This window comes from the organism of the source record quoted next, unplaced genomic scaffold, assembly GCF_019419815.1.
Source record: "Pyrus x bretschneideri cultivar Hongxiangsu unplaced genomic scaffold, Pyrus_bretschneideri_v1 Contig22, whole genome shotgun sequence".
NCBI classification, from domain to species: domain Eukaryota; kingdom Viridiplantae; phylum Streptophyta; class Magnoliopsida; order Rosales; family Rosaceae; genus Pyrus; species Pyrus x bretschneideri.
This window is the reverse complement of record NW_025999524.1, coordinates 6,327,873-6,343,014: the sequence shown is the minus strand read 5'-3', so window position 1 is coordinate 6,343,014 and position 15,142 is coordinate 6,327,873. Positions and strand designations below refer to the sequence as shown.

Below are 15,142 nucleotides of genomic sequence, written 5' to 3'. Positions count from 1 at the left end.
TCTCAGTTCTTTTTCCTTTTGGATTAATTGAGTGACAGCTTCACCACAGGATGCCATCCATCAAGTTGTAATTGATGTATAATAGACGGCTGAGACGATCGAATGGAAGTTTAAGAATGCGTAAAATCCACAGCAAAGCTCAAGCATTGTAGTATATATAAAGATTTGGGTTTCGGTGTTTGATTTGGTTTGTGACCCACCGTTTCAAAGAGAACGGCAACGCAAAGAAGGCTCACCGTTTTGTCATGATGTAGTGACAACTTTGGCCGAATTCCATTGTTTACTAGTCCAAAACGAGACGTTAAAAATTTTAAGTGTTTTCCGTGTTTTGTTACTTCTTTAATCTGTTTCCTATTTGTAAATGGTGCGTGGCTAAGGGGCCCTATATAAGCAACCTTTAGTGTGATATAAAGTTGTATCATATCATTCCATCTATGGACTCAAGTTTTCTCATTTATTGAGAGTTTCATATTAGACTAACATATTCTAGCTTATTTTGTGTCCATGTTATGCCAATAATGTTGGACGGATATCATTCACGCACATATAAGATATAGATATAAACATTTTTTCAGAAAAAGAAGGGAAAATGATGGAAAAAAAATTAAAAATTAAATGAGAAAACAATTCTGTTTTTTATTTTTGACAAATAATAGAATATTGTATTGCGAGAGATAACACTTTCACAACAAAGATGCATGATCACAATTAAGTGTATCTTGCTACAAATATTTATTTTCCTTATATATATAGTTAGCCTTTTCCATAAGCTTTAGATAGACACCATTGGAGGTTTAAAAGTGTGATAGAATGTGTATTATTATAAACAACAAAATTTCTATGATATATAATGTACTCAGTAGTGTTAAAATAAGTAGGCACTATTATATTATGTTTCTTTCTTTTAACACAAACACTGAATACATGTTCTAGTACAATATCCAATAGTCTTGATTATGAGTGATGTAGAGCTTATCTCTTATAATGAAATAGGATTAAGGGACCAAAAAAGAAAAAAGAAAAAAAAAATCAAATGTTGGAATATCCAACATAAAAAAATAAACTAAAACCTGAAAAAATACTTCCCGTCTTTTGCCGATGATGTCTCCAATTCCCCTTGGATATAAATTCTTCCTGCAACTCATTCACACTTCGCTACCTCCATAGCAAAACCCTATCAAGCCAAGCTTGTTTGAGATTCCTACAGCCACAAATTTATCAACAATCCAGTTTGCAATGTATTTAAAATAAAATAAAAAGTGAAACCCACGACAAATGTTAAAATGTATTTTGGCGTTGCTTGTCGATCATGTGTATTAATCACAATTTCATTTCCCCCACCCAATTTTTTCAACAATTCTTGAAATTTTTTCAAGTGTGAAGTGATTACAATTGCAATCAACGTTTGGCATTGGGAAGTGCGAGGATTTTGTCTAGGTAACCAAGGATGAATTGATGGAATACTTTTCTGAGAAAGTTGACTTCCTTAACAAGATGATCATAAACTGAAATCCAAACCCATGTACTTTGTTCTTGCGTAAAGTTTTTGCATCTCAGTCGAAGAATTAGTATCGACTCTTGATGGAAGATTAAAGCTGGCGCATGGAATCGTAGGTTATAGAAAGCCGAATTGAAAGTTTCTGTGTTCATGTTTTTTGAATTGTCATGTAATTTGTGTTCATTTAAAGCTTCCATGTAAATTGTGTATGCCTCATTTGAAGACGATGCACAACAAGCTTATTTAATAGCTCTACGACACATATGGCTAAGTCTCAATGCCTCTGCTTGTTCCACCATAACCCTAAACTTGTTTGCTCCTTGCTTCCATCTTTCTATAGTGGGATTGTATGACATCAATGTCTAGATGAATAAGAATTTTAATAATATGTTGACAAAGAGTTCCAACGAACTAAAATTTTTGACACTCGTATGTGCCCTCATAGGTTTGTAGATTGAACTTAACTAAAAATCTCTCAACATCACCAATTTTTTTTCATGACCACATACATAGGAAATTAATTGTCACTTCCCCTTTCTTCAACTTTGAGCCCGTTTGACATTTATCCATTCTTCCTTCAACCTTTCAAACACTTTTCGATTATAAACTTTAGACGCATGCTTTAAAAGGAAGTCATTATCATCCACAATACAATATTTATCAAATCTGACATGCTAGTATTTATCGAATCAAAGTGATTCACTCTTGAATGTAAAGCCATGTTAATATTTGACGGCAAAATAGATGAAGTTTTACCGAATCTAACGGTGATAGGTTAATTGACTACTTTCAAATAGTTTGAGAGGTTAATTTTCCAAAAAATAGTTCAGGGATCGTTTTCAACTGTGATAATAGTTCAAGGGTACAAACGAGAGAGAATTTTCAATCTATCTTGAACACGGATACATACGTCATATGTCATTATACAAATGGAGGAAGACTTGAAAAAAAATAAAAAATTCCTTCACTTATATAATAACATATAGCATACCCTACTTGCATTCCGAGCACATTATTTGTCAGACAGTTTGCCCATATCTGTGTGTGTGTGGGGGCGCGGGCGCGGGCGCGCGCGCGCATAAGATGATTGCACAACATGATCAACATGCGCGCATGAGTACGTTGTTGAGTACTTCATCCAGATCCCACAGGGCCAGGGCCCATGCACAGAAGGACAAGCCTACCCATATACTTTTCCATCGCACAATTAACAAGCATGGATGCACAAACAATCAGGGGCAGAGGGAAATAGGAACCAAGGTTGTCCCATAATCAATTGAGTCTGGAAAATATTCATTTGAGCGTCAATATTTGGTATGAGTTTATTTTGTGCTTATTCAATATTCGATGAAATGCATACTAGGCATATCTAGACATTTTACGTCAACATCACTCAATGAGTTCTTTCTATATCACTCATTAGATTACTTTGACATATATATGTTGATATCTGTTAACATGTACACAACAAACCTATCAAGTAAATATACAGATTTTTCTTTTACTCGTTTCGCGCTTTGTTCCTATCTAAAAAATTTGTATTTAATATTGGGACCCCCAAAATGTAGATTCTGAGAGAGAGAGAGAGAGAGAGAGAGAGAGAGAGAGAGAGAGAGAGTTGTATGCAACCGTAAACCCTAATTCCCACAGACAAATACATATGGTTCATTTGAACGGCATGCAAGCTTGACAAGGCATTTAGTTTCAACTTTCAATAGCTCAGCTTAATTTTGTTATTTGCATACATGTACGATCAATAGGTACGTACGTACCTTAGAAAAGTAGAGCTTTTTTTTTTTTTTTTTTTTTTTTTTGGAGCAATTGGTTTAACATTTAATTGAAGTGAAATTAACGTAGGATAAAGAATATTAGTGTATGAAAACTAATATAAAATCGCCACCACCTTTCTCCGTCAATGAGTGCATTGTTAGTTTAAAAGCAAAGATTGCTTATAATCCAATTTTTTGTCCCTATAATGGTGGCTGAGCTCACTCTTTTGGCAGAATTTGCTAAATGAATACTTTTTAGTCTATGATTTCATCTAATAAGACTTGAATAAATTGAATGAAAAAAATACTAGAAAAATTATATTTTGTAGATTATATAGTGTAATGGTTGATAGTTGGATTTTTTCTTTAATTCATTAAATAAGCAATACAATTATATCATGTAATCTATAAATATATAGTTTAAAAAGATGATCTCTCTACCATCGCTCTAAAAAGAAAATCAATCGATGATAGCTGCCTAGCAGGGGCAATCTAGCATCAATAATAATAATTTCATAACCGAACTAGCAGGGGCAATCTAGCATCAATAATAATAATTTCATAACCGAGTAAAGTATATTCAATGAGTAATGCTAGACTTACCATCTATTTCTACCATCATTTGTATCATTTCTCTAATAAAGAACCCACGAACGCATGTGGGTCCATCTATATTAGAGATAATAAGAGATAATACAAATGATGGTACAAATATATGATAAGAGTAGCATTTTTTATATTCAATTGCTTTTGGAGTTATAGCTAGAAATTCCAATGGATTTGGATATGTTGACAATCAACATTTTGATGTAAAGATCTACCTCGATCGATCAAACAGATCAATCTTGATATAGAGCAATAATATGGCTTTATTTAAAATCACAAAAAAAATAATCAAAACGTAATGTTATAAAAATAAATGACAGAAGCGACTAGCATTTCTCCACTAGCTAATATCGATGATATCCCACTTCCATAGCTTCATCCATCCCATCCCATGCCATCCAGAGGGAGGTTGCGGATTCCCAAAGAGATTAAGATACATACATGGAGGGTTAATTATATATTCAAATGAAAATAATGAATTAATACGACAAAGACCAACCAAAGTGATAGCATAGAAAATTAGGAAACAAAAATAAGTGGGAACGTCACAGAAAATAAAAAAATGAATGAGTTGGGAGTAGATTATTTAAAGGTATGAGAGCACCATGGACGGACATTCCAATAATTGTACAATTATAGCACCTAAAAGTGGTTCTTATTTTTAATAAATTAATGCAAGTCTCTATCATTCTTTAATTAAGTAGTCTCTGTCTCTTATATCTCTTTTCTCTCTGACTCTCACTCACTTGATATTATGAAACACGTAGACATGCACTTGCTCCACATAATATTCTTATCATTCTGTTTCTGTAATTAATGTGGATGGAAAATTGACGATGGCATCGCAATACATATGATTTTGTATTTTTTCTCGTTCGTCTATACATGTAATGTAACTGACATGCAACATACACACACACATAAATGAATTAAGAAGTGAATTCTGAGTTCCATTTCTTATTTTTCATGGAAGATGAACATAACAACATGCAGAGATACAACTTAATGAGAACACGCACGCACTTATAACCAAAAACTGATCATGTAATTCCTGTATATTAACAATTAATGAGTCAAATCCAGCTAGGGTAGCTTGTCGACAGAGATTTTTTATAAGCTTAATTATATATGCATCAAATTAAACAGCTGGTTGGTTGTTGGAACTGAGAAAGAAAACCAACAAAGTTTCAGTGCTAGCTACTAAGTGCTGTGGGAATAAAATAAATTAAAAAATATCCTTTTCGGAACTATATCGAATAAATTAAGATCAGCGTCGCGCTTTCTCGCTTTAATCAGTTTTCTAGCTCTTTGATGATTGGTTTGGGCTGGGCCTGCTGGGACTTGGGCTCGGGCTCCGGCTGGGGCTGCCGGGATTTGGGCTCGGGTTCGGCTGAGGCTGGGGTTGATGATCAAAATCTTCAAAACCAGTAGAATGGCAAGTGAGTTGTTGAATGAGGGCCAGCAGCTCAGAACGCATCGTGGATTCCAAAGAAGTATCAATATGCTTCATGATATCTGGAAATCGATCACCGTCATCATTTCTTTGTATCTGATCATCTGCACTACCCTTGTCATCAACAACAACCTTATCTTCTTCATCTGCACTGTTACTGCTAGTAGTACTAGTACTAGCAGTAGTAGGGCTAGAGGAGGAGGCAGCGGCGGCACAATAGTACCATTGGCAGATGACTCTAGCAACGGCCATGACATATAAACCACAATCATAGTAGTTGGTCTGCCGTGGCGTTGGCAATTGTTTAAAACAAGGGTCATCATTCATATTATCAACCCCCCATCTAGACCTAGACGATGATGACGAGTCATCATTAGTATGTGCGCCATGATGGTTCAAGTAGAGTTGACGACGACTGTAGTAGTCAAGATGATGATCATGGTGTACCCAACGATAAGGGTAGTGGTGAAACATTTCATCATGATGTAACCCCCAAGGGTAGTCATCATTATTTAACCCCCAAGGGTTGTGGAACATTTGCTCATCATCGTCATTGTCGTCTGGTGGCTTCTTTTTGTCATTCTCGTTTGCTGATCTCATTTCATCATCGCCATTGTCTTCTGCTGGCTTCTTTGTGTCATCGTCGTCTGCTGGTCGCATTTCATCATCGCCATTGTCTTCTTCTGGCTTCTTTTTGTAATCGTCATCTGCTGGCCTCATTTCATCATCGCCTAGCGCCTTGTCGTCTGCTGGTTTCTTTTTGTCATCGGCATCTGTTGGTTCCATTTCATCGTCACTGTGGCCTGCTGGAGGAGGCGGAGGAGGGGGAGGGGTAAACCAACGATTGTAATGATAATATGGATACCTGTGCATCATCAGCATCCTAGCCCTCTTACTACCTTTACTCTCATCTCTAAATCTCATGCAGCAGCTGTCCATTTTTGGGGGTGGACTAGTGGTACTAGAACTACTGGTAGATGATGGATGATCTTCGCTAGTAATAGTAGTGGAAGCAGAAGAGGCCGAGGCAGAGGCAGAGGCGCTATCTGGTGTTTCAATCATTCCAACATGTTTCTTAACTGCTTTATAGAGTTTCCAGGCATCAGAACGATTCATACTCCCCAAGCTGTCGTAATGCACAAATGTGTTTGATTTTCTGTAAAATACCAGCAAGCTCCAGTGAGTTCCGCCGTCATTCTCTCCCACGTTCCGATTGTTATTGACCGTGAAGATGACAACTTGCTTTTTGAGCACCTCATTAGACTCCTCAAACTCCTTCAAACTCTCGGAATCCTCGGAATTTGCCAGCCAAAATGACAGCGTAGGCGGAACCAGAAGGATGTCATCTTTCGACAAGGATGAGTGATGCTTATCATCGCCTAACTGGTGGTGGGAATTATTGGAAAGATAGTTGAAGTAGAATTCAATGAGGCAATCATTCAAAAAATGCGGGCCTTTAAGCAGATCCAAGTCAGACCTTCTCAGTACAACCCCACCATAGCTCAACGCCTCCTCCCTTTGATCCATCAATGTTTTCATTAGAATCGCGCGATGAGCTCTGCCTCTGCTGCAACTCAAGCAGTAGGAAATTGAGCTAACTAACAAACATCAAATTACCAACCACGGAATCAAAAGTGATGGAAACTGACTAAAGATTAAGCATACAAACATGCACACTAAATAGGATTCAAATCAAATTTGAAAACTTGTAACAATGTATATTGATACAAGGCATATACAGTTAGGTCAGGTAGACCACTTGGTTCCCTGCCAAAATACTGAATTGAATGGATTGATATAATTCATATGGTAAACCCCTTTTTATGTACATCGCGAATCTCGGGCTTCAAGGATTAGGATTCCTTGGAAGAAAAGAAACCTAAATTACAAATAATTACAATACTTATGAAATAAGGAATCCTACCCACCCCCTAGGCAATATAAATCTGTATGTTACAGTTTTATCAACAGGGTCTGATACTAACTCATGGTGTTATATATCAACAGACATAAATATGTCTATATATTATATAGAGATGGTCAATTAGAGTTTCAAGAACGCAAAATAAAGGTAAATTAAGAAAATTCCACAAGCAATAATATATATATGCACGGAGTCCTTGCAACCTTTTCTGAAGTCTCTGGATAGAGGTCGCAACTGCAGCAGCACCAGTACGGATTGAAAGACGGGTTTGATTAGCAAGAAAGAGTATATAATTAAGAAGCCTTGCTTGCACACAAGAAAAGAGAAGACTAGCAGTAGCAGGAGAAAATTAGGGTTAATTCTCCCACAAAGGAGAGAGCCGTACCATCCACACACAATTTACACAATATATTCTTCCTAATTGCTTGTAAATCACACCGCAAATTAATTTCGGTGAATCCTTTCCTTATTGGATTTGGTTCCTTTTTCTATATTTATTTGATTTTATTTTTCCCTTTATCGTCTTCCTCCAATCGTACTTAATGCCTTACTCTCCAAGTCTCCTAAACCTAGTAGTAAACCCAAAATAAACAATAATAAAAAAAAAATTCCAATATAAGATATGCCTAGTAATTGCTAGCCCATTATGAAATTAAACCCACTCTCTCTCCCTTGCTGTAGATGATATCATTTGTTTAAAAAAAATGTAATCAAATCCCTCTCTTAGATGGTATCGTTTGTTCAACAAAAAAAATGTAATCAAATTAGAGAGTCAAACGCAAATGACGCTTATCGCAGTGGCGAAAAACAATTTTGTATATATATACTTTAGTGCATGTTCGATCCCTCTCCCCCTTACACTAACAATTTAATGCACTAACACTATCATCTGTTAAAAAAAAAAAAAAAAAAAATTAGAGTCAAACCCTCGGAATTTTGAACTCAAAAATTAAAATCAGGTTGGAATCCTAAAACATTTAGGAATTCAAAGTTATAAAATTTTCAGCTATATAGGAATTAATAGTGCGAAACAGGTATTTTGTACCCATATACAAGTTTTATGCTTTGAGGGCAACTTATATGAAATGCGTTCACCGTCATTTGACGTTTCAATCTCATAATTCAATGTAATATTAAAAAAAGTTTCACATGACATCTTATTATTGAACTAGAACACCACAATAATAGTGAACTGGTAGTATCTAAAGTCCTCGCAAACTTTTGTTTCCAAATTTCCTATGAAATTCACGCACTAGGTCCCATGAAAATAACAAAATATTGAAAATAGTAGTGTTTTAAGTGCAAAATTGTAAAGTAAGCAAATTTGCGTTTGAAAAGTGAGAGGTTTATTGAAAGCATCACATATACGTTATAACACTTGTCTGTTGTGGATTATAACAAAATATAATATTAACAAGACCACCAAAAACAGAAAAAAACTATATCATGAAAGTACAATAAAACCTACATTCAACCAAAAAATAGAGAGAGATCACATAACGACTTTCTGGGAGCAGAGAGCCGCCGAATTTTTTTTTCCGAACGAAGGGAATTCCGGAGAGAAGATAAAAGAAGAAGAAAACGTGGAGGGCATGACAACTTCCGAAAACTTGTATGAATGGAGAGAAACAAATTGTGCATAGTCGTAATTTACACAACCTTCAATGAGTTGATCTTGCTCCAGCTCTATAGGCTCATAAAAGTATAGCACATTCTGTAATGCTAATTCATTAGACGGACCGAAGAAAAGTTCACACTAAAATATGAATGAAAGATCTGAGCAAGGGGATAACTACACAATACTTATCAAGTTATGATGACACTGAATGATTTCTGTTTCCAGGAAAAAAACTGAATGCCTTTTTATACTGATAATGTTTTAAGCATAAAAAACCTTAACTAGGCATGTTATCACCTAGCTAGCTAGCCAAAAGGTGCGAGTTCAAAAATTTTCAAGATACTGTAGTCTGTACCTGTTGCCAATGAGTTGGAGGGTCCTCAGGTGCGGTGGACAGCACCAACGCTTCATTGGGATTTGCTTGTTTCTTCCTCTGCTGACCCTCCACTGGAAGATTGTTTATAAGCAAGGATGGAGCCTGATTATTTGTAGGAGCTAATGTAGGTCCACAGAATTCGACATCAGACCAAAATGCAAACCCATGAAGTGGAGCTGTAAATCAAGAACTAATTACAACCTCAACAGCGTCTACTGAAGTAAATGAAATTAATACAATAAGAACTTCCTCCTCTAACAAAAATAAAAAGTTCATTCAATGCACAAGCCCGCTCACAAAAAATTTAACGTTACAAAAAATATGCAGTGAAAACAATAACGAGACAGAAGAACCGAGACATATGAGAGAGAGAGAGAGAGAGAGAGAGAGAGAGAGAGACCTCGCATCATTGATTTGAACTTGTAGTTTGTCGTAACAGATTCTAACTCATGATGCATAACTGTATGGCAGTCCACATGCTTAACCTACAACCAATCAGTAACAGCATGATGCCTTAGATTACATACTTTCTACAGAGTAGAGACAAACAAAAAAGACAATGATTCAGGATCATGGTATAAAGGGCATCAAATGGAGGTACAAGGCCGCTTAAACAGAATACCTCAAGCACCTCTTTAATGACCTCAACTTCCCAAAACAGACATCTAAGAAGCTGTTCGAATGAAGCATATTCACCAGGATAAGAAAGCATGCATTGAGAATTGATGACTTCTACCACAGTACCTGTAAATGGTAATCAAATACATCTTCCTTCATACTCTTCCAATTTTCCTAAAGCTTTAACTATTGCATCCTATCCAAACTTATCCAATGTAGAAATTTAAAAGACCAAAGCTTGTTTTCTGTTTTCTAATATTAATTTTGGATAAGAAAAGAAAACAAAAAGGAAGGACACTGTAAACAAACAAGCCATTAACCTTTCCAAGGTGAAAACTTCCTGAAGTATGTTCAGAAGAACAAAATAGCCTAACTATTTTTTGTAGGTTCTGAACCCTCCATTTAAAGTGGTAATGAAGAAAGAAAGTCATGCATCATAAATAATATTGGACCACAAGCAAAATCAAACTTTTTGTTTGACTGGGGAAAATAAATCTATAAAAGGAGAGCATGCATAAATGAATCCAGTAGCCATAACAAGAGGGAACCAACAGTTCTCTGCCAATAACGTCAAAGAAGTAGCTCAAGATTGATCTATTTGGTAGCAAAGAAAGAAACAAAACAAACAAGAAAGCAGAGAAGGAAATGGTCATTTGGTGGCAAAGGTTATTATAATCAAGACAACCCATAAGAACTATACTGAGAGAACTCACCACATGTGGCCATGTCAAAACATTCTCACCCACAATCGTCTCAACAGATGGCTCTTCAAACGCACACTGTTTTGCCAATGGCAACATGGCAGACACTGCAAACAGTCCAATGGAAGAAAATAATTATGACCCCCAAGCAATAAACTTTTATAGAGTATACAAATGGAATGGTATTTAAATAAATGCTGATACTAAGCTCAAGTAAGGATTATCTTTAACATAAGCTTAAAAAAAATGTGAAAAAACATAAAGTTTAAGTGAGCTTCTTGATAGTCAATTTTCAGTTTTGTGAGAAGGGTCGCACTCCCCGAAAAAACTCCTGCACTGGAGTGTAGGAGTTGCACCTACAGCATATTTTACATTCACATATTTTCAAGAGCTCCTCTTTAGAATGGGTGCCACTACTAACTATGCCCTAGCAACAATCCCATAGATGCTGGTAAAATTTGACTAAGGTTGAAAATACTAATTGAAAAGTGTTAAATGGCATTAAGCATTGTCTTCAACGACCCAATAAATAACCAATTCCGGGCAAGGCATGCACCGTGTGTTATAAGTTCAAATAATCTAATGTGGTACAAATCCAATATAGGGCGATGACAATTGAGATCATGTTATTATATATGATGTATACTCACTGTCAATTCCATAAACATTGCGCCAGAAATCTATGCATTCACTGTATCCATTAGAATGTGTGATGGGTGCCATGTACAACTGCAATCATACAACCTAAAAATCAGCACGACAGAAACAAATTCATTCATCAACAGCTGCTACATTGTACAAACTTGAGCTTGATAACGCTACATCCCCACCACACAAATTGATAACACTCAAGTTGGCAACATATGTAGCTGGCACATAATAAATATGGCATGACAGACAATTCAATGATATGAAGCCAGCACCAGAGTAACAGATTTCAGAATTAAAGATACAGATGTGACAGTAACTGAAAGACAGAAAAACAAAAAGAAACGATACTGTCGCACTTGAAGGAAGTATTAGACCTCCGGGTTTTAGCCAGCAATCTCTTGCTGTGATCACACTTCCCGGGATACTCTACAATAAAAAACAAAAAAAGCAAGCATGCCAACAAAAGAAATGGATATATCATAAAGCTGCAAACAATAAAACAGCACGAGTATAAGTATTCTGAGGTACAATTCTAAATACAATATTTAACTATACAATCATGAATACAGATATGTTAACAGCTACCTCATACAGAAGCATGTAGCCCATCCATTCTGAAATTATAACATCAACCTCCCCGTCAATATTGACATCCTGCAGAACTATCATTTTTAGCAATAGATATGGTTGGCTTGTAACTTGTATTTCAGATCAATAATTTGGTGCAAGGGGAAAGGAAGCTTATATGATAATACAGAAAAGGTTCTTTGGTTTTTTTCGGGGGATCTAGTGGATGATGGAGCACTAATGCAGTATTGACACGTTTTCACTCTCACACTAACGCACACAAAGACTGGCATATACAAATGCCCGCCCAAACTACTTTGTTTTTATCCAAGCGGAGTAGAGTTGCTGAATGGACACTGTTCTTGGAAAATTTTCCCCTGGACTAGCTTCTGTAAGTGCCGCAATTAGTTACACATACTCACAGGCCACAACCAAAGAACTAAATGCGTCCATCCCGTAAGAAACATAGGAATCTCATGCTAGCTTCTTAATTTGTAAGCATAATTGTTATAATAACCAAAAGAAAAGTCAACAACTTGTCTTGGACCTCCTGGTTGTGCAAGCATACCTCAACTCACCCATGTAGTATGATGATGGTTTCGGATAGATTGTTTGCTTTCACAACTTCATTTGCCTGCTTAAAAATGAACAAGATTAATCAAAATTACAAACCCAATCCTAAGCTTCACTTCTTACATATTTCATCTTCATGAGAATGAACTTTTTTTTTTCCAGATACATCATGCACAAAAGTTCAAGCTACAGATACACAAGGGTAATTTTTACTCAGCTACTTCCTGAATCATAGCTTAAGGGGAATGAGACATTTTACATTCAAGCAAAGACACTGAGAAGAATGAATACAGAATTAAATCACATGCAGATAAAGTAATCAGCATTACTACAAGAACTTACCTGCACTGCAATGTCACTTGCATCAACTGCATATACCTGGTAGGTTGTAACAAAACACACAAGAATATGCAATACAGAATGTAAAATAACACCAGGATGGGACACAACATAGAAGTAACTTAACCAAACTACAAACAATAAAATCAGGGGAGGAATGTCCAATTTTATTCATCAGATATCACACTGAAGAGAACGAGCAAAGATGGCTGCGTCATATTTTGAATCATTAGATGGAAGTAGTGATTTGACACTACATAAACCTGCAGTTAAATAAAATGCAGACCATCCTTCCAAAGAACACTTTTCCCCATGTCAAAAGGATAATTATTGCAGCTAAAAACATACAATTTGTTCAATATCTTATATGCAAATTTATAAAATATCACTGAAAAAACAGCTTACACGTTTTGCACCAGCCTGAGCACAGAATATAGAAAGAATGCCTGTGCCACAGCCAATATCCACTACAACCTGCAAGCATCGTTCAATCAAGAATTAAAAATGAGCAACTGACTGCAGAAACAACCCTTCTCCTGCAAACTGAGTAGAGTAGACATGTTCGGGACATGTGAGAACATGATTCCCCAGTACGTTAAGTTCATATGCATAAGATATGTCTTATAAATATTTCAGAGCAGGTATTTACAGTTACAGAAAGAAGTACCAAATAGAAAACACATCATTTCTTAACTACAATTGTAGCTGCATTACTTTGCCTGCTATAGAACTCTGGTGCTGCATGATTGCCACCCTATAAGATTCAGTGCGCACACGATCCTGAATGATGACAGATTGCCACGTCAGTCAATAATTTTTATGACAACCCAATTGTAAAAGAAAACCCATAGCAATGCATTTCCACGATAGAGCATAAACGATTACCTTGAAATTTGAAAATACAAAGGGAACCTTAGACAACACATAATGATGTTACGGCCAAATCATTTACACAGGTTCATATTCTGAAATTCATATTCGCATTCCCAGTTCAGATGGCTTCCTTTAAAAGACGAAAAGCAATACAAGTAACAACAATGGAACATCCCACCAAGCTAATTTCATATCCTCGGCGGCCACCGGAAAATCGAACGGCAGTAAAAACAGAATGACTACCTAAACACTAACACTTGAGACATTTAATCGCAATCGATTCTGAAAAAGCAGATGGAAAACTAGCAAGAAAACAACCACATACGTGCAGGATAATGCACCTTGATCATTTCTTCGTGGATGTCGACGTGCGCGTAAGTGTGGAAATAGGCCATGTCGAAGTCCGTAGAAGGCACTCCCTGCTGTTGCTGCTTATTGGGCTCAGAAACCCTAAGCCCGCCAAAATTACCACCACTGCCGAAGTTGTCTCTGAGCTCACGTGACCTGGCACGTGTTCCCCGGCGGACTCTATCCCTCTGGCTCATCCCCTGTGGCTGTTGTTGCTGCTGGTTGTGGTAGCCGTTACTGTAAGCCGGGGTCAAGTTCATTGTTTTGGTTTCAACTCGCCTGCTCGCTCGTCGCTCGCTCGTCGCTCGCTCGCTCCCAAAACCCAATCTACGTGAGAAAGAAAGAAAGGGCCGTTTGACGTTTTGCATTTTGCGCCAAATATAATTTTCTTTTTCTTTTTATCTAATTTTACTGAGAGTCTCCATTCAAACTTAGGCAAATTTTTTTATGGGCTGTGTTTTTAAAATGATTGAAATGTTGAAAATATTGACAATGTTGAATGTAGTATTAAAAACATTGGTAGTGTTATAAATGTCCATATAGATTTTTAATGTCCACACAAAATGATATTGACTTGGGAGATGAAAGAGAATCATACTTTCAAAGATGTGTACTATAAATTTCAAAATGTTTATCTGAAGTTGCTTTATAAATATAATCTTGCCTTATGTATTCATGAGTTGAGCTTATAAGACCATCTCCAATGGTTGGGCTAAAAGCCAAATTTTTTAGCCCGGAAAATTTAGCTTTTAGCCCAGAAACAACTTTTCTGCTCCAACCGTTCTGGCCTAAAATTTTAGCCTGGGATTATTAAAGAATGAACTTATGCTATTTTTTTTGTTAAATTAATTTTTTTAAAAAAAATAAATATGTAGACTATCGTAAATTAATTTTATGAACATTTTAATCTAAAAAAATTTAAATTCCGATAAATATTGAAAAATCACTAAATTTCCCACAAAGCAAGCCGTCAACTTTTACCAATCTTTTAACCCTGGGCTAACTTTCAATTCACCAAACTTTGAACACCAAATTTTCAATTCACCAACCGTTGAACACCACACTTTCAACTTTCACCAACTATATAAACACCAAACTTTCAACCAACCATTCACCACCAAACTTTCAGAAATCATCCTCTATATAAGCATATGTCCAATATTTGTTGATCACACAACCTTTCAACCTTCAATCATCCTTTATATTCACTCATATTTCAACTTTCAAA

General features: G+C 36.2%; 1 protein-coding gene across 30 annotated transcripts; it reads right to left on the bottom strand.

Annotated features, from left to right (window-relative positions):
• Window positions 1-4,910: 4,910 nt before the first annotated feature.
• LOC103943235 (probable protein arginine N-methyltransferase 6) lies at window positions 4,911-14,257 on the bottom strand. Of its 30 annotated transcripts, XM_048584839.1 has the most exons (13): window positions 13,908-14,046; window positions 13,579-13,809; window positions 13,361-13,473; window positions 13,099-13,167; window positions 12,697-12,732; window positions 12,350-12,415; window positions 11,800-11,868; window positions 11,563-11,640; window positions 11,214-11,292; window positions 10,576-10,670; window positions 9,645-9,729; window positions 9,224-9,420; window positions 8,574-8,964 (listed from the first exon to the last, which is right to left on the bottom strand). In XM_048584839.1, exons 7-13 carry the CDS (start codon window positions 11,821-11,823, stop codon window positions 8,743-8,745), a joined length of 780 nt encoding a protein of 259 aa, XP_048440796.1. In that variant the 5' UTR covers window positions 11,824-11,868; window positions 12,350-12,415; window positions 12,697-12,732; window positions 13,099-13,167; window positions 13,361-13,473; window positions 13,579-13,809; window positions 13,908-14,046; the 3' UTR covers window positions 8,574-8,742. The 30 variants fall into 30 exon arrangements, 25 of the variants coding, with proteins under 25 accessions (XP_048440791.1, XP_048440787.1, XP_048440789.1 ...); XM_048584834.1 differs by lacking the exon at window positions 8,574-8,964 and adding exons at window positions 4,911-6,893; window positions 9,867-9,988 and having other exon boundaries at window positions 11,589-11,699; window positions 12,350-13,167; window positions 13,408-13,473; XM_048584840.1 differs by lacking the exon at window positions 12,697-12,732.
• Window positions 14,258-15,142: the final 885 nt, after the last annotated feature.

Coding starts and splice junctions, on each gene's coding strand:
- LOC103943235 (XM_048584822.1), bottom strand. CDS start 9,279: ATGAAGCGTTGGTGCTGTCCACCGCACCTGAGGACCCTCCAACTCATT. Junction 6,894..9,223: donor CTCCAACTCATTGGCAACAG/GTACAGACTACA, acceptor CTTGAGTTGCAG/CAGAGGCAGAGCTCATCGCG.